Source organism: Fusarium venenatum, assembly GCF_020744135.1.
Source record: "Fusarium venenatum strain MPI-CAGE-CH-0201 chromosome Unknown EDB82scaffold_1, whole genome shotgun sequence".
NCBI lineage: Eukaryota > Fungi > Ascomycota > Sordariomycetes > Hypocreales > Nectriaceae > Fusarium > Fusarium venenatum.
Genome location: NW_027072129.1, coordinates 1,932,928 through 1,950,966, shown reverse-complemented (window position 1 = coordinate 1,950,966; position 18,039 = coordinate 1,932,928). Strand labels below are relative to the sequence as shown.

Below are 18,039 nucleotides of genomic sequence, written 5' to 3'. Positions count from 1 at the left end.
GCACTACTGATGATGGGTCTCTTTACGTAGTGGACAATGCTTTCTGTCATGACGCAAAAGGACATCAAGGTCAAGCTGAGTTACCTCGATGTCTTAGGAGTTCATAAAAAAACTCGAATTTTTCGAATTTCTCGATGTGTGAGTTTGTATTCATATTCGACTTAGCCAAAACCCAGGCCATCTCTATATACTTGGGGCATGTCCCTCTTAAGCAATTAAAGGCTTTGAATAAAAGGATTGTTTCCCACACTCAAGTCAGGAGTCACAAGATCGATACTCGTGTGACCGATTACCCATAGCCTATATCAAGGACCGTCGAATTTAGCGTTGAGACAGCTGAGAAGATGGTGGGGCAATCGCGGGACGATCTGAAAACTTCGGTGGACCCTTCTGTCCTTCTATAGTTTCCACCAACTAGGCAGAGTCACGTGCTCTCCCGTCATGTCGAATGGGGGGCGCGACTGCCTGGACCGTTAACGCGGTCGTCCATTAATCAACACCCAGTCCGCCACCACTGAACAAATTTCCTATTCACTATAATACTCATCTCCGTCCCTCGCCCCATCGTGCTGCCTCGGGAAAATCTTAAAATTTGCTTAATCCTACATGTTTGCTCAATTCTACGTCGAGTGTTGAATCATTCATCATGCCTGCGTATGTTTCAAGATGCGTCGCGTTATAGGTCTATCACTAACTGATCTTCCAGTCCAGGTGATCAACATTCGGTGGTGACGAACCCTTACGAGGAACCACGTCCACGAATTGCTGAATGGGCTGCAAAGGACATTGCTACGATAGCGGCGAAGCTCGACAAACAACTCGGTCCCGAATACATCTCTGCACGCGCAGGCCCTGGTGGTACGAAAGTCCACTATCTGACTGCTGAGAAATGTATCACCTTGGCGAATGAAGTTTTCGGTTTCAACGGATGGTCATCTTCCATTCAGAACATTCAAGTCGACTTTGCCGATGAAAACCCCCAGACACAACGCTTCAGTGTTGGCCTGTCTGTCATTGTCCGAATTACATTAAGGGATGGAACGTACCATGAGGACGTTGGCTACGGCTCCATCGAGAACGCAAAAGGCAAGGCAATGGCTTTCGAGAAGGCCAAGAAGGAGGGCACTACTGACGGAATGAAACGTGCACTAAGAAACTTTGGCAATGTCCTGGGTAACTGCATCTACGACAAAGATTACGTGAAGCAAGTAACCAAGATCAAAGCCGAGCCTGTCAAGAAGTTTGATCAAGATAACTTACACCGACATTCCGACTTCATCAAACGTGATATTGCGAGAGCAGGACCCGCGGCCCCGGCGCCTCCCGTTGCTCCTGTAGTCAAAACCGAACCTGTACCGCCGCTCCCCGTTGCAGAGTCATTTGATGACTATCTTGGAGGTATTTTGTCCTCCGATGGATTTGAGGAGATCGAGGCTGAATATCTGTAGAGCTCGACGAAGCCGACTTTTGTGTGCCAGAAGATGGCCACCCAGACGAAATCATGCTTTCAACAACAATCCTGGGCCCATCTGCCAACGAAAAGCCCACCACCAACCCTCAAGCTCAACAAAACCAGCAACAACCTAACAGATCGAACTCTACTGGGCCCTCAAATCGAGCGCCGCAAACACCGATACAGGAGCAACAACGATTCAATTCTTCTAACGGTCCAAACGCCCTTGCAAATCGCCCACAAGGCGGAACCTCAGGACGTACAACTCCAAATCAAACTGGGAACCCACGCCCACCACCGAATGCTCCCCAAAACATACCCGAGACTGTAGGCTTCTTTTCTGCAAAGGCGGTTAGTCAGTTGCCCGAGTCCACTCTAGAAGGTTCAGGCAATGGTGCCATTGCCTTGCCACAAGGGCAGCAAGCCTTTAACCCAAAGGCAGAGAGCCCATCGATTCGAAAAACACCTGGCATTGACCACAATTCATCTAAGCCTGTTGCGAGGAATGGTCAGCATGTTGCTCCGACCAACAGTCAGGCAAATGCTGGTCCGACTACGCGATCCAATTCGAATAGCTTTACCCCGGTGCGGCCGTCCATGACCAGCTCGCAGAGCCGGGGAAATGTAATAAACCCATCACTCGACCAAACTCGTCGGATCGGTGCGCCATCTGGTCCAGGTAGTCCCCTGGCGAACAGAGGCAGTTACCGACCACCCGCGATGAAACGACCACCACCTACCGATGGACGAACCGCTCTGGCCGATCTTCCTGCCAACGGGAACGGAGGGGCAACGTCTGCTGTCGCAACTGGGTTGGATGCGAAGAGACAGAAGATGGCGTAGATTTCTTGAAATTCTGTTAGCTTTCAGGGGTGTACGGACGACATGAAACCCAGGCGTACCGGTTTTTCAGGGATTTGTGAATTGCAAGGAGCTTAGGTGTGGGATATTTCTTACGGAACAAAGCGAAGGGTTGTGATGATTGGAGTCTAGAATCAACCGAAAGAGAACCGGTATCCTATCTAGATCACGACATGTATTATATATTTTCCAACCAACCGTGTGTCAATGTTGGGTCACGATGTTGACAAATGGCGCTGTGATTGAAAGTGGTTGCTCTAGGTAACTAGACAGGCTACAAGAGAGATGGGTTATCCAAGGACTTATTTGCTTTATTTTCCCTTCCTTCTATTTGTACATGGCAGATTCTAGCCTGGTCGTTATACATGTTCTCCCGGAGTGGGAGGACTTTTCTTTTGCACATAAATACTTGCTTTTCACTTCAAGGCAGCTTTGCAAGCCCTGAATGGGCCTGCTTTACTGCATCCGGGAATCCAAGCTTGCCTGCCATCTCGATACACTGCTTGTACTTCTTGCGAGCCAGGTCATTGTTTCCGAGCATGGCGGCGACATCGCCCCAGTTACACAGGGCAACAGCACATGCCTCGTCACACTCGGCTGTGCGTTCGTCGCCAGTAACATCCTTGGCGTGCTTGTAGGCGTTCTTGGCCCAGTTTTGCGCAGCCTCCAGGCATTCCTTTCGGGTAGCAGGCATAGCAGGGTCATGCAACTCCTTGATCATGTCGGAGGGCTCGCTGTTGGCTGGGACAAAGATAGGGTGCTGAGCAAAGCTGGCGGCGAGGTTGTTCATGATAATAGGGCGGTGGCAAGGCGTTTCGCAAAGGCGAAGAGCCTGGAAGAACAGGGGGATGGCGAGGTGGAATTGGTTCTTGCGCTCATAATCGCGACCCAATGACTCCATAGCGCCGCCCATTTGTCCAGGGCTCAACCAGTCGCCCTCACCAGGCTTGACACCTTCAGCTTTGCGGCGACGAGCCTCCTTCAATGCAGTTTCAACAGCCCAGATGAGGTGTTTTTGAGAATTGTCAGGGTCGAGAACATGTTCATCAGCGTACAGCTCTCCAAGCTTGATAGCGATTCCAACAGTCTTGGCGAGAATGCGCTGCCTCTTGTGCCATAGGCTCTCAGGTACCTCATTTTCATCTGAATTTCCTTGCTCTGTTGTCGCAGCGCTGGTGGTGACTTGATTTGAAGGTGCCTCGGGAGTTTCTGACTTAGACTTAATAAGTCTGCCATCATCACTGACTTGGCCGTCTTTCACGGACTGCTCCATGACACTGATCCACCTGTTGCAATCGGCGAGGATGCCCTCCAAAACCTGGAGGCATCCGTTATAGTTCGTGATCTTCTCAAGCCAGTAAGAGGTCTGAATTCGAATACCCAGAACCTCGTCGGAGTATGGATCCAATCCATGCTCAGCGCATTGATCCATAGCACGCTTGTAGTACTTCAGAGCTAGTTCGGCATCGGGTTTGATGTTGGTGTAGTATAGAGCACGTCGCAAAGAGTTTGCGATAGGCTTGGGGTATCTTGTGAATTGGTAATGGTAGAAGTAGTTGAAGTAGAGGTAAACGGTGTATGCGCCGATGATAGATACCACGCCAAGAACAAAGATTCCTAGTGTTGTGGTACCTGGATTTTGCTTATATGCTGTCTTGATACCAGTTGGGCTCATGGCTACTGTAAGACTGCGAAGGCCGGCAGCGAGGGCTCGGCCAGCAAATTGACGAAAGGTAATCTGGGGTTGCGCCGAGGGTTGATTCTTCTGTGGTAACTGGTCCCTCTTGGCTTGTAGGTCTTTATCATGGTGTCCATTGGATGAATTGGTTGTCTTGAATCGATGTTGGTCTAATCGGAGATGGATAACGGTGCGGAAGTTGAGAGTGGTGGTTCGCGATTGGAGTTGGATGGAGAGAAGGCTGGCGTTTGTATTCTGCCAGCACCTCCCACGAAGGGGCTTCAGCGAAGCAATCGCTGAAACCGACATGGCAGGCCAACTAATGAAGTAATTGGCGAGCGATGTTAGTTGGTGATGATGACGAACATAGAAATTAAAAAGCTGCAAGTCAAATGCTTGTCGGTTAGTTCCATCATAGTTACTCGCGCACAGACCAATTCCGTTTTTGACGAATACAGGCCCGTGCGTTTCCAATCAAACGGGAATCTTCAGTGAGCTTCGGAACCTTGGAACCCGCTAAGAAGCTGACTTTGACCGAGGGTAGTGGGTAGGTTCAGGGTCTTGTTTGGCTTTGTCCTTGGCTTTGGTGGGGGAGGGGAGATTCTAGCATATGACGGAGGGGACGGACGGACATTCATAACATTTAAAGGTCCCACCACCCTCTATCAACTTAATTCAATCTTTGGTAATCTCTCATCGACCTCTACAATACTACAAATACAGATACCCTTGCAACAATGGCTGGAAAGTTTGAGCCCAAGACCGCCGTCACTCTCGACCCTCCAAAGGACGACATCATCTCCAAGGAGGAGCTCGCCAAGGCCAACGGTACGACCTCACCTCCTCAAGATGCTCAGCAAGGCATGAGGATATTGTCTCAACAACTTCGTCTGATCTCAAGCTTGGAGAAGAACGTAACTAATTGATCGACAGGCGCTACTGAAGGGGGCAAGTGCTACGTGGCTATCAAGGTAAGTCAAAGCACTCCTGCGAGTCAATATGCACCTTGACTGCGCAACTCATCTCATCCAAACAACACGACTGATCATTTTTCAACATAGGGCAAGGTTTATGATGTGACTGGCAACAAGGCTTACCTCCCTGGAGCTTCCTACAATGGTAATAACTCGTCTTAAACACTCTACTAGCAATGCCAACATACAGAATAACTAACCAACGTTTCTAGTCTTTGCCGGCAAGGACGCCTCAAGAGCCCTAGCCAAGTCCTCGACAAAACAGGAAGATGCGCTTCCAGAGTGGCAAGACTTGGATGATAAGGAAAAAAGCGTTCTTAACGACTGGATCACCTTCTTCTCCAAGAGGTACAACATCGTTGGTGTTGTGGAGGGTGCCACAAACACAGAGTGACTAGCCGCGTTGCCTCCAAGTACTCACGTCAAGTTATGAATTCACCGTTTCCAGTCTCAAATCCCGTGTGCTTGTGAAGGGTCTTGTGTATTCTGTCTCAATATTCTCCGCTGTCGTGAGTTTGTGGAAGCTCCAGCCATGATACGACGTCTTACTAAATGATGGATATGTGTTTCACATCGACAGGTACTTCCACTACATATCTACAATGTAGGCACTCAATCTCTAACAAGCTACATAACATTCTGGGATTGTGTGCCAAGAAAGGCCTGAGAACTAGCTACAGGCAGAAAATCGATCGCCACGTAGTCGTACGCCATTACAGAACCAGAACGTATTTTTTCCAGCGTAGCTCTCCCCCCATACATATTAAACAAGGTTACACAAAACGGGCCGCATCATAACCGCTCCATATGATATTCTTGCGTTCCGACTCTTTGTCTGTGGCGCCATTGAAGGTTACAGTGTACATGCTCGTAACCGCAAGGCAGCAGGGGTTCATACCCAGGCTTAACAGCTTCGTTTCACGAAGACGTTGCATATTGGTAAAATGAACTGTTAACTAGTAGCTCTGGGTGCCATTGTGTGTAACGGATGAGATCTTTGATGTCAGAATGGGGGTTCATGCATGCAGTAACTTTGCTCTATGCCACGGCTTGATTGGTACTTGTGCTACATCGCAAGACAACTTCAGTTCTGATTTTCAGCTGCCTATATATATATATATAATAAGAGATAAACCGGGATGAAGATACAGTGCATTCCATAATCTTGTAGCCAGACGAAAAGAGAAACGATTTGGAACAGTGGATCATAGCCCTTGGCCAACTCTCTTCTTATCAAGCATCGCTGCCACCCAGAACGGCAGACTTTTGCGTGTTTTGCCCTTATTGCATAGATTGGGCATCCCGGCAGTTGTGTTGAGCCTGTATTTCCGTCGCTCGCCAAGCAATTTCGCAGTTCTCACAGGGAACACATTGCCTCCAGGATTTGCGAAGCACTTTGACACCAAAACATTGATGGTTAGGGTCGTTGCGGGCAAAGTGGCAGTACGATTTGAGGCGGAGAGTTGAGTGGTTGCAAGCAAAGAGGAACTCTTCCCAGTCGCACATTTTGGAATATTGAATGGGATGTTTCAGTCTGGTCAAGTGCTGATGAGGTTGAGTTAGTCAAAGTCCTCCTTAAAGCAGGAAACAGCTGCTCACATAGACAGTGATCTTGATGGCCGCGGTGGCAAGGACTTGATATATGATGTTTGTAACAGGACTGAAGCTGAGTGAAAGCGAGTATATAATATTCAGAATCCACAGCAGAAATCGAGTCTCTTATAGTAAGAGAATACACCCCGGCGTTATAGTTTCTTCATTGACGTATCTTCTTTTCTCTTTTTCCTTACCCCTAGGCCGTATGGCTGTCTGAGGATGAGTACCGGAACCAGGATAATTCTTTAACATCCAATTGTCACTCGTTCATGCAAGAAATCTGTTTGATCTGCATAGATAATTTGATGAATCATTTTGGATCGAAAAAGAATCGATTGGCACGGATAAAGACCCAGTATACCGTTTCTGAAAGAAGACGGCTGCATATGAATCAAAGCAGATAGCCGAAGGACGCGTGGGGTCGAGAAGAAGTCTTGAGTCTTTGGTGATACAGTGGAGTTCATGGTAACTGGCGGATAGTTTCTTTTCTTTCCGTGAGGCCAAGAGCCTGTTTTGGCGATAGCTGGGATGCTGTGCAAGTAATCAAGTACATAAGGAACGAAGAGATTGAGACTACATCCTACTTGAGACACATGTCATATGATAAACTGAGGATACCAAGAGGCTCAACTACGAGCAAGCGAGGTAGTACATGAACGATCAATGCCATTCAATCCTGAGGCTTTGATGCATGTAGAAGCATGGCTAACAGCTCTCGTATACCATGCATGTACCGAGACCAGCATAGGGAAAAGAAACTAACGAAAGCCTCGTAGCAAATACTCTGGACGAATACCGTTCAGCCAGCCAGCATCAAGGTCGATGATCTATACCAAGGATAAAATGTCTTGTTCTCGGGAGGATGCAGATTACCCAAGTCAATTGAGGACCCAGTACATGCAGGCAACCGAATTGAGTTGGATCGGTTCAAGAGTAAACGATTGAGAAAAGAGAAAACGAAAAGAGAAATTGTAAGGCGCATGGATAGCTGCACGGAGTTGCAAAATCGTCAAGGAGAAGTTCCGTACAAGTTAATGAGGGATCGAAGTCCGAGGGATGATTCTAAGAACATCTAGGGTAAGCACTGGTTTTTGCCTACATGACGTCGAACCAGCGGATAACAAATCATTATATTGAGGGACTGGAATGGAAAATGAGGATATGCTGTGTCTATTCACGTTGAGAGGTAGCTGGTTTGGTAGTCGCATGTCTGTTGAGGTTGTGCTTGCGCCTCAATATCCTCGAGTGCCAAGATTGATTGCAGGTGTAAGTGCTGCAGGTCGATAAGTAAGCAGAGCATTCTTAATTTAATTCAACTGAAGAGTAACAAATAGAGAGTTTGCTTTATAAAGCGGTATGTATATGGTGAGAATGAGACAGTGACGTATTTATTAAGGCCATTAAAATGTATGATGGATTTGTTGTTTGTTGAGCCGCATCAATTGTGACTGATTAAAATGGTTCGCAAAATAACCATTCACTCCAATTTCTTCAGTAGGCGAACACTGGTTGCCTCGCCGGATGCCTAGCAGCTTGGGGGTTGAAACAAGAGCTCTGGTTGGCTGAAAACCATCGCAATGCCCCAAAGTGAGGCGGTTCGGGAGGCAGACAAGGAAAGAACGGGCGGTAGCCCCCTCAAATGATCAATCTTTCCCAGGTACACCAAAATCCAAAGTACCTTCTGTTTTATCGCGACACTACCTCTGCCGCTGCCTACGCTTCTTTTCTCTCCTCTTCTCTCCTCTATTTCCTCCCCCTTTCCCCGCTGCTCGCGACAGTTGTGCTTCCTGCTCTATTTGCCTCGTCGCCTGTCTCTTGTTCCTCCTCTTTTGGATTATCTGTGCTTGCCTTGTTTTATACTTGACTCTGTGGCTCGCCCATTCATCCATCGCATAGATCTATGATAGCCTAGCACTGAGCAAGCACAACACCGCATTCATAGCGTACCTCGATTGCAACTCGCTCAAGTCCCCCGACGTCGCGTTTGGCTTGTCTTATCGATCTTGTCAAGCTTGGGACTGCTCATAGCGCTAGCAACTGCCAGTCTGTGATCTGCCTGGGATCCCTTGTTCGGAGGGATTCGCACCAGCGAGGGACGACCCTTGCTGTTGATCTAACAATCAATGTATGCGCTTTCTCCTCTGTCTCTATCTCGTAACCTCTGTTGGGATGGCATGACAACCTCTTTTTATACTTCTTTATCTCTTGGCTTACTGCCTTGCACCACTTTGGCTGCACCAACTTTCAATATATATCCAAACTTGTCAAAGTTGTCTATCCGTCATATGTTTGAATGCCCTGTTTATCTTTACACCTTGTGTCACCAAATTTCCCATACAGTTCACAACCACTTTGTCAACAGGTTTTCTTTCTCTATTGTACTAGATCACTCATCAGCCTCTTCAATATACACAATATGATTCACAAACTATTCCTAGCCACCGAGTGTTTTACTTCAAACTCGAATACTGATCATGAAGTAGCGGCAGCTTGCAACACTTCCCGACTCCGTACTACCACTGGCATTGACGACACGGCTCGACCTTGCATATATCGTTCTTCTGACGAGAAAACTGTCATCATCACCATGAACTCGTTCAATTCTTTACAAGACCGGCGAAACAGCTCAACTATGCCCCCCCAGATAGCTCAACAAGATGCTAATCTGGCGGGCCTGGGCCAGCCAAGGTCCCAGACCACAAATTCCCTCTATCCGAACTGGTCAGGTGCAGGCGACGACCCTTGGACTCCCCTCTCCTTTGATTCCTCAAGTACTCGCTCGCAAATTTTTGGGGCTGCCAACTTTCAAACTTCATACCAAGAATACCAAAATTATAGGAGCAAACCCCTGCTGTCTGAATGTGATACCAACCCGGAAGACTCAGCTTACGGAAGTCGTCTTACTCACAGCATCGGCAATCCTTCTACATATGGCGAAGACCTTGATCCTGATATCCAAACGTTGGATTCGCAAAACGCCGATACGCAACTTGTCAATAGCGATCTCGAATCGCTTCAACTCCAATGCCAGTCTGCTACCAGTGACTCTCAACAGTATCCAGATCAATGGACTCGTCCTCGCCCGCCTGCCAGCGTGGCCACAGCGCCTGTTGGCGGAGAAAGACGATGGTACTGCAGAGAGTGCTCGAAGACGTGTCGTACTCGATCGGAGCTGAGGTGAGTTTCGAGTCATTTACCGTATTGAAATAACAATTGTACTGACTCGCCGCAGAAAACATGAATTGAAACACTCTCTTCCCTGGTGCTGCAATGTCTCAGGCTGCTCACGCAGTAAAGGATTTACTTCAAAGAATGATCTTGACAGACATAAGAAGACTGTACACAATGATCGAACAGTTTCTGGCCGTACCTTCGTATGCAACATCGGCGGTTGTGCGAAAAAGACCAAAATCTGGCCCAGAGCAGATAACTTCCGCTCCCATCTGGAGAGGATGCATCATAAAACATATTCAGCTAACGATGATCTGACGGAATATGTTTATCGGTAGGTTACTCAGCTCTGTACTTCCATCTACCTGCTTTTGACTAATATGACAAAGTCCTGTCCTGTCACAAGGTCTCGAGGGTGTTGGAGGAAGTGCTATGGCATACCTCCAAGCCCAGGAGCAATCACCTGGCTTGGCCCATCCTTCTACAATCTTATTATTCCGCGGACATGGTGGAGACAGGCGAGCTTCACAGCCTCAACTTGGCATCAGCGGCCTGTCCCGAGGCACGGCCCCTATTTCGATTGACCGAGATATACCGGGTCTTGCTCCCGTACGAGAAAGTGACGAAAATTTTATTCGACCCGATATACTTAGTGGGCCTGTTCCTATATCTCTACATCGGTGGTCAGGGCCTCCTACCTCTGAAGAGGATGCACCAGGTGATGATATTACGACTTCTGAGTCTGGACAACATGACGATGCCGCCCCAGATGACATGGACGGCGTGCAAAAAAGCGGAACCTTAGAAACGGGGACATCCAGCATCAGCGACAATTCGAGCTCCCAGCGACCCGATATTGGAATGATAGATGTCGACGAAGCTCAGCAAACCCCAAGGGCGGTTATGTTGCCAGACCAGACCAGCCTTGACTCTCCCAACATCAGTCTAGTGTCGTATGAAATTCTCGACAAAATCCCGAAAGAAGTGATTGCAAGCTATATGAAGAAACACTCGACTGAAATTAGGGATGAGACCCCGAAACCGGATATGTCTGGTGGCAAGAGCCAAGGTCACTTGCACAAGTGCCAGGACTGCGATAAGTCGTTTCCACGCCTGTGTGAGCTTAAGTAGGTCGGATCCAACTACAACACTCTGGTACATTGCTCACAATTTACTTAGGAAACATCAAAAGAGGCACTCAAAACCTTACGGGTGTACTTTCTTGAACTGCAATAAGACATTTGGGAGCAAGAACGACTGGAAGCGACATGAGAGCATACAGCACTACCAGCTCGAGGTATGGGTATGCAATTGCACCAACTCTAGCACCGGTGAGCTTTGTGGCAAAGTCTGCCACCGCCGTGAGAGCTTCAGAAACCATCTTACGAAAGAGCACAAAGTCTCTGACCAACGTGAACTGGAAGAAAAGGTCGACACATGTAGAAGAGGCCGTCATTGTGATGCCCATTTCTGGTGCGGCTTTTGCCAGGAAACTATTGAGATCAAAGAAGCAGACAACACCTGGACCAAACGCTGTGATCATATTGATGATCACTTCTCTGGTCGCGATGTACCTCAAAGGGACATCAGCGAATGGGTACACGAGAAAGATCTCAGCACTTCAATCAACACTCCCCTGAAAGATACATCTGAATCTTCATCTGTTTCATCTGTTCCTGATCCCAAAGCCTCTCAAACCTTAGGATCACAGGGTAATAGCAGCGAAGATCGTCGAGACTGGAAGGACACATACATGTGGATATGCGTAAGTGCACCGCCAAACTCCCTTCGGATCAGAACAAACTAACAGAAGACGAACAGTGCTATTGTAGTAATGAGAACAGCTTCGGTCATAACAAGGTGTGCTTTGATTGCAATCGAAGGAAGTGTGATAATTGCACTGTGCATACACTGCCTCCCTGTACTGAAGTATGTGAATAGAACCAGCTTGCAGGACATGGTTGATGTCTGGTAATGATGTATAACGATGGAACATATACCCATATAGCGGAAATGATTAGACTTTGTGATTTGGCACGTCAGAAGAAGTATTGATGGACTATGTTGGGCGTACTTAGGAGCCCTTTCTTGTAGTTATTACATATTTACGACTTTTGGAAGCATGGAGCATTAATGGCGGTGCACTCTCAATCTTTTAAGAAGAAAGAGCAATGACCACAACAGTATATGCCCAGAGCACAACAGAGAAGCATAGAGCATGACTGACTGACAGCAAATGAACTCCTGTTGTGTTCGAGTCATTCAAGTTTGAGGCGTCACGGATTACAACTCCATGTCGAAATTAACCATCAAGTTTCGGGCGAATTTACTCAGTCACAACATCCCCAAATACCAATAATTCACATAGTTGTCCATAGATTCTGCGGATACTCGGCTACACGATTGCGCAGCCCCTGGGGATCGACAAAAGTGTAAATGACAGGGGCATTAGCTTGAAGAGCCATGACCATGCTGTCCGCACAACTTGCATGTTGAATGTTTCGTTGGCATGCGTCAATTTTCCACTTTGGTCAACGACTGACAGAAAGACTATGGCGCGGGCTATTGTCTCAGTCAAAGCCACCTGGCCACGTCCTCGGCGCGTAGTAGAGCCCGTTGATAGCTGGTACTCCTTGCTCAAGTGGGACTACGACTCCCCGCTAAGCAGTTCTGTGTAACACGAGGCTTGTTCAGATTCTTAGGAAGGAATACATAGACGCGACCCAAAGAACGGGCAACGATTCCGGCCTCTGTCATTTGTCACGTTGTACGAAAAGTCACTATTGCCAAGGCATATACAAGTAGGAGCTGGAGCTGAAGAGGTTGGAGGCAAGGGCTGAGATAGGCAAACGTATGATGTGATCTTGAAACCAGGGTATGGCAGTGCTGAATAGGCTATCTCGCAGAATTTACAACACTTTCACAAGAGATGAGATCTGCGCCTTGTTGCAACGACAGCTTGGCCTAACCAGCACGGGGAAGCAGACCAGCAGCCGCCCGAACGATACATGCAACGTGATTGAGAGACACAAGGATACTAGGTATCACAGTAGACTTTTACAGGTGTATCTGTATCCAGCAATCACATCGTGTAAACGCTGCAGACAGGGACTTTTATCACACAAATGCGATCTCGGGACAAGTCCCGCCTCCACGGTACTGGATCGATGAACATGTATTTTTGAGGTTCAAGTTCTCTTGTGTTTGTATCCAAACGTTATTCTTTAGTACTTGCTTTGTTTTGAGGGAAATATACTGGCATAATTCAAGTACAGGTCGATGACCCGTGTTGGCGGGTTGGTGCGTCACTACTCTACGGATATCATGTACCTTAATCATCCCACGGGGAACGGCTAAAGACAGTGGGCCTCCTGCAGTTGCAAGGAATCAGGGGTAAGAATAGTTACTGGATTTGGAAGACATTGAGTAGGGGACGACATATTGGTAATTCACCATTGGCTCCCATCCATATGAGATGGAAACGTCAGTGTTGCGTTCGTGTCTGACAGATACAGTCTGAATTTCCGGCTTGTGAATGGCTCTGATACGGCTGCAGGGCTGAGTTTAAAGGCCATAGCCACATAGAGGTGCACACACAGATATCTACAGTACGATGGGGGCCAGTGTCACAAAAGTTATGTAAAAGAATTGCATTATTGATAGCCCCCAAACCCGGGGCCCATGTGCCGTCCCGTCTTCATGTAAGTGCTACGTAGTTAAACTTCAGCTGGGCTGGGCGTTTATGCTGGGAGTATGGTTTGATACGACTGTAAATTCGCATCAAGGATCTCGATCTCTTGATGTGGTTGGGTGAACCAAGCGCATGGATTCGTGAGTGTAAATATTTACGATGTCTTGGTGAATGCCTGTCAAAGTTAACAAGGTATCAAGGGTTATGCGATGAACCATGACCTTACCCTGGCTACTTGTTGTTAGAGTACGGTAAACGCAATAGTACGAGTATCCATTGTATGGATGGACGGTCAAGTTTCGAGTGTTGGTTATTGTAATCAATCAAACTAAAAACGGCGCTGGTGTCATTCAGCACAGCGGCAGACAAGGGTCTATAGACCAATGAAACAAAGTCATGCAAGCCAAAAGGAGAAAAGCAAACCATGCGTAATCTGCAGTTCAGAATCTAGAAAGTAGTATAATATGAGTGTGGTCTAACAAGTGAGTCAAGTGTTCATTGCCTGTACAGTCAGTCGGGTATGTATTGATGAGATTTAGACCGGGTGAACCCTGCCAGACCGGGCGAGTTGATGCTTGTAAGACTGTTGGCTCTAGCAATGTAGTTAAGCCTACTTAAGCTTAGTTCTTGGGATGCGATTGGCTGAAAGTGGGTCAATGTGCCTGCTTCAGTGATAGCTCTGGAGGACAAGGGCTGCGGGGATAAGGGATTAAGGCCTCGCTTATACCAAGGCTAGACTCGGCGCCTGTAGATCCATCATGGGCCCTTCCTCCTCCAACTCCTCCACAAAAACAAACCGGAGTTGGCTTCTTCAACAATGGATGGATACTTCTTGTACGTATTTGTACAGCTACAGCACACAGGATTGCATCACTTATTATATCTTTTATCACCAATACACATTTACGACATACCGCATCCAGAATCCCTGATTAAACCCGGATACCATGGTCCTTATCCAGTACCACCAAACTGCACGCACCTTACTCTGCACTCCATACATTGTGGGTTGTCATCGAGCAGCGGCTACTCCGTACTGTAACTCAATTACCATCTGTTAGCCGCTAATGCGGTTATTACAGGATTTAAAGACATTGTCTATACTTTACAAACCCACACCAGTCCAAATGAATGCCATGGCCTTGACTCAAGCAAGACTCACTGACAGCTGGAGTCGTCACGTATCGGCTTGTCTCAGGCTCTCTGCAATTAGCTAGTCCAGACTCCAGGGTTCTTGTTCGTCTATTACGTCTTGTTCATTCTACGCATACCCGGACACACAGACACCCGCCGTTTCCCCTACGCCTCCAACACCAACAACATCACATGGCATCCCCTCAAACCTGCGTCAATGAATAAATGGATGGATCCGGCCAAGGCTAGTTTCTCCATTGGCACTACTAGGGCGGATGGACGGGCCATACCGTGCTATTAGTGGCGTCAAGGTGTTCCGGGTGCCTTGAACTAGTGCCATGCGTGCCTATGATTCAACAACAAGATAAGGCAAACTGCTTCTATCTAACGGTACCAATCTGTTGCTGGGTCTCAAAATCTTTATCGAGGGCTGTGTGCATTCACAACTGGCTAGAGCAGGTTCCGCATGGCTTCTGCAGTGCCAGAAGACTGGACAATTCTAAGTCACAGAATTTTGAATGACAACCACAACTTGGGACGCAACCTACTTCTGCTAGCTCAGCCCATGGCCTCTCTGTTCACCATTTCGGTGCGCACACCATCTTTTCAAGGCAAAAGACAGACCTGGGATAGCAAGGGTCAGGGCCAGGTCTTGAGTTTCCAGGGTATCCTGCAGGTCTGTCCTGAAATGTAATCCAGGAGGGGATCAGCGTATGGGCCCATGATTCCCATCGCCTCCACAATCTCAATACCTCTCTAAAAAAAGATACGTATTGCGGCTCTGCTTGACAAAGTTGGGGAGGAAGCTGTGCCCTCGCTGTAGAATGCTCCCAGACAGGCCCGCGAGACCATCTGCCCATACAATTCTTGAAATCTCTATCAGCCTTTAAGATGACCCCCTTCGCCCTCCACCAAAACACTTCTTCTACATTTCTGTCAACGACTCAGATGTTATCTCATTTTGCGTCTTTCAACCCAGGTTTTGTCTTTTTTTTTTTTTTTATCCTTTGACTTTCCGTCTTGAATTGACCTGATCCCTCATACTGTTTGGTTCTCCAAACTTGCGCCACCTGACTTACACGCCTTCCGTCTTGCGTTACAAAGAATCAGACTTCGATATCTGCAACACAGGTGGTTATATTTGTTTGTTAGTTCGACATATCTTCGAGTTTGCACTAAGAGAACTCTCTTTCGAATTCGAAGTCTCGCTTTCCATAGCCAATCACTAGTAGCAACGCTGCTTGATCACCAACATTATGGACTTCCATCACTGCCACGAAGAGATCAATGGAGCTGGTTATGCTCCTAGCACTCACTACCTGTCCCAGCACGAGTCTGAATGCATCAAACACCAAGACCTCACCGATCGAATTGACCCTCTTCTCCAATATCATGCACCTTGTTCTGGTGGCATCGATGGTACCATTAGCATGCAGAGATACCTTCAAGGTCCACCGAGTAGTTTCTTTGCTACACCGCACCATCTCCCTGTACAACAAAACGCTTACTACAATGGAGTCTATCCCAATATGAGCTCTTCTCTTCATCATAACTCGCATCTCCGACATGGCTCCCCAGTATCCTACCAATATTCTTCAGCAGCCAGCGGGCCCCAAAGCCCCCCCTTGACAGACAACGATGGGTATGTTGACAGCACCCAAGGCCCATCTACTCCATCCGACACTGCTGTCCTGTCCCCTCACATTGCTTCCCTCGGCTCGGCGTCACCCAGTGTTTCGCTGTACGGAGTCTCAGGTGTATCTCAAGGATACGTAAATCCAGCAGTGATCCAGCCAACCCACCCCCAATACAATAACAACCACGTGGAAGAAGAATTGCCTGAATCCACCCTTGATTTGAACATGGACCTTGGTGTCACTTCATCTACTTCTATCTGTCCCACTAGCGGCTTGAGTAACGCATTGTCTGCACATTCGCTGGAATTTACTGAGGAGTTTGAAGGCCATGCTGGCGCCTCCTACCCTGAGATTGAAGGCATGGATATCGATACCAAAGTTGAAGACGAAACCACCGTCGATACTTCGTCCACTATGGCTGATGACGATGACGACGAGTATAAACCCGGTCGAAAAGCCAAATCATCCCGGACTTCCAGAGTCAAAACTCGCCGTGGCCGCACAACACGATCAAGCCCTGACAGAGTTTCTAGCACATCAAGTGTTACCAAGTCACAGCGCTCCCCCCGTACTTCGACAAATCGAAGCCTACTCTCAACATCTTCTAGTAGAAGTTCGAAGTGCATATCCTGCGGCCTGACCTTTTCCGATGCGGTGCTACTCCAGAAACATATCACCGCTGTGCACAACCGTCCTTTTACTTGTGTCTTCCATTTCGCGGGATGTACTCAGGTATTTGCAAACAAGAATGAATGGAAACGACATGTCTCGGCTCAACACCTCAATCTCAATTACTGGCTCTGCACCTCTGGCAGCTGTGGGAACTCTGCAAGCATCTCCAAGGGAGCCTCTGACAGTCCTACACACTGTAGGGTTTTCAGAAGAAAGGATCTCTACACTCAGCACATTCGCCGGATGCACGCACCCCCAGAAGTTGCCCAAGCAGATAAGAGGGACAAGGCCTTTTCTCTCGATTGGATGGTCCAAGAGAAGGATTTGCAGGGTAACGCGTTGAGACAACGGTGTACACTGCCGACGTTTTTGCGCTGTCCAGCTGAAGGCTGTACGACGGTCTTCGATAACGGCCCCAGGACTTGGGATAGCCGTATGGAGCATGTTGCGATTCACCTTGAGCGTGCCGCCAACAATAAAGAACCACCGGTCACCTTCGGCGGTGACAACGACGAAGCCCTTACGCAATGGGCGTCACAGCCTGACGTCCGAGTCATTGCGGCTACTGCCACAGGCTGGGCAACATGCCAACCACTCAGAGCAGCTAGAATGGAGATTTCGAAGCTTTTTGATCCCGATGAAGGCCTTGATGAAGATGCAGAAGGCGAGGAATGTTGAAAAACTCCATGTCGCCATCGGCCATCACGTTCAAACCATAATTGTCATTTTTATTATGTAGTTGGAGACTGCCACACGATGGCAAGCATGCGGTTCACTTGCGGGAAAATGGATCTACTGGGGTTTCTTACGGCGTTTCTTTTTCCATGAAGATACCACCATCGCATATACAGGTTTTCATTTGCGATAACATTTTAATGTTTGGTCGTACTTGCGGATATTTGGCATTGGATCAGGTCTAATCTGGGCTCTTCTCCCGTTTAGGATACCATGTACAAATATTTCATGAGAGAATAAACGAATACGTCAATATACATCTTTTCCTTCAATAGTCGCTGTCAATCTCCCCACAGCCACCGCCGTTACGTCCCACTACATATGCAAACACTCGTTTCCGCAGAGCCTCAACGTCAACTTCCATGTACACTCGTGCCGTCAGCTCAGCGTTGCACCATAGCCCCCATTGGCATCGCCTCGTGCACCCACATGGCTTT

At 47.9% G+C, this 18,039-nt stretch overlaps 5 protein-coding genes across 5 annotated transcripts; 4 read left to right on the top strand and 1 right to left on the bottom strand.

The window, feature by feature from the left end:
• Window positions 1–646: 646 nt before the first annotated feature.
• Window positions 647–2,296, top strand: EDB82DRAFT_519450 (uncharacterized protein; the record flags this gene model as incomplete). The annotated part of the gene is made up of 3 exons (XM_025731804.1): window positions 647–654; window positions 707–1,398; window positions 1,449–2,296. The coding sequence occupies 3 exons, from the start codon at window positions 647–649 to the stop codon at window positions 2,294–2,296; spliced, it is 1,548 nt and encodes a 515-aa protein (XP_025590793.1).
• Window positions 2,297–2,516: 220 nt separating this feature from the next.
• Window positions 2,517–4,432, bottom strand: EDB82DRAFT_15068 (uncharacterized protein). The gene has a single exon (XM_025731805.2). The coding sequence runs from the start codon at window positions 4,299–4,301 to the stop codon at window positions 2,736–2,738; it is 1,566 nt and encodes a 521-aa protein (XP_025590794.1). The 5' UTR covers window positions 4,302–4,432; the 3' UTR covers window positions 2,517–2,735.
• Window positions 4,433–4,495: 63 nt separating this feature from the next.
• EDB82DRAFT_14976 (cytochrome b5-like heme/steroid binding domain-containing protein) lies at window positions 4,496–5,550 on the top strand. The gene is made up of 4 exons (XM_025731806.2): window positions 4,496–4,820; window positions 4,926–4,963; window positions 5,054–5,111; window positions 5,179–5,550. Exons 1-4 carry the CDS (start codon window positions 4,730–4,732, stop codon window positions 5,358–5,360), a joined length of 369 nt encoding a protein of 122 aa, XP_025590795.1. The 5' UTR covers window positions 4,496–4,729; the 3' UTR covers window positions 5,361–5,550.
• A 3,428-nt stretch (window positions 5,551–8,978) lies between these two features.
• On the top strand, window positions 8,979–11,817 carry EDB82DRAFT_549857 (uncharacterized protein; the record flags this gene model as incomplete). The annotated part of the gene is made up of 4 exons (XM_065609560.1): window positions 8,979–9,739; window positions 9,795–10,067; window positions 10,123–10,860; window positions 10,913–11,817. The coding sequence occupies 4 exons, from the start codon at window positions 8,979–8,981 to the stop codon at window positions 11,538–11,540; spliced, it is 2,400 nt and encodes a 799-aa protein (XP_065465358.1). The 3' UTR covers window positions 11,541–11,817.
• Window positions 11,818–15,616: 3,799 nt separating this feature from the next.
• On the top strand, window positions 15,617–17,734 carry EDB82DRAFT_14892 (uncharacterized protein). Its single transcript, XM_025731811.2, has one exon. The coding sequence runs from the start codon at window positions 15,815–15,817 to the stop codon at window positions 17,543–17,545; it is 1,731 nt and encodes a 576-aa protein (XP_025590799.1). The 5' UTR covers window positions 15,617–15,814; the 3' UTR covers window positions 17,546–17,734.
• Window positions 17,735–18,039: the final 305 nt, after the last annotated feature.

What these genes read in the sequence shown, in the direction of transcription:
- EDB82DRAFT_15068 (XM_025731805.2), bottom strand. Translation starts at nt 4,301, where the DNA reads ATGTCGGTTTCAGCGATTGCTTCGCTGAAGCCCCTTCGTGGGAGGTGC.
- EDB82DRAFT_14976 (XM_025731806.2), top strand. Translation starts at nt 4,730, where the DNA reads ATGGCTGGAAAGTTTGAGCCCAAGACCGCCGTCACTCTCGACCCTCCA. An exon ending in GGAGCTCGCCAAGGCCAACG is followed by an intron (nt 4,821 to 4,925) that starts GTACGACCTCAC and finishes ATTGATCGACAG; the next exon opens with GCGCTACTGAAGGGGGCAAG. An exon ending in AGTGCTACGTGGCTATCAAG is followed by an intron (nt 4,964 to 5,053) that starts GTAAGTCAAAGC and finishes TTTTCAACATAG; the next exon opens with GGCAAGGTTTATGATGTGAC.
- EDB82DRAFT_14892 (XM_025731811.2), top strand. Translation starts at nt 15,815, where the DNA reads ATGGACTTCCATCACTGCCACGAAGAGATCAATGGAGCTGGTTATGCT.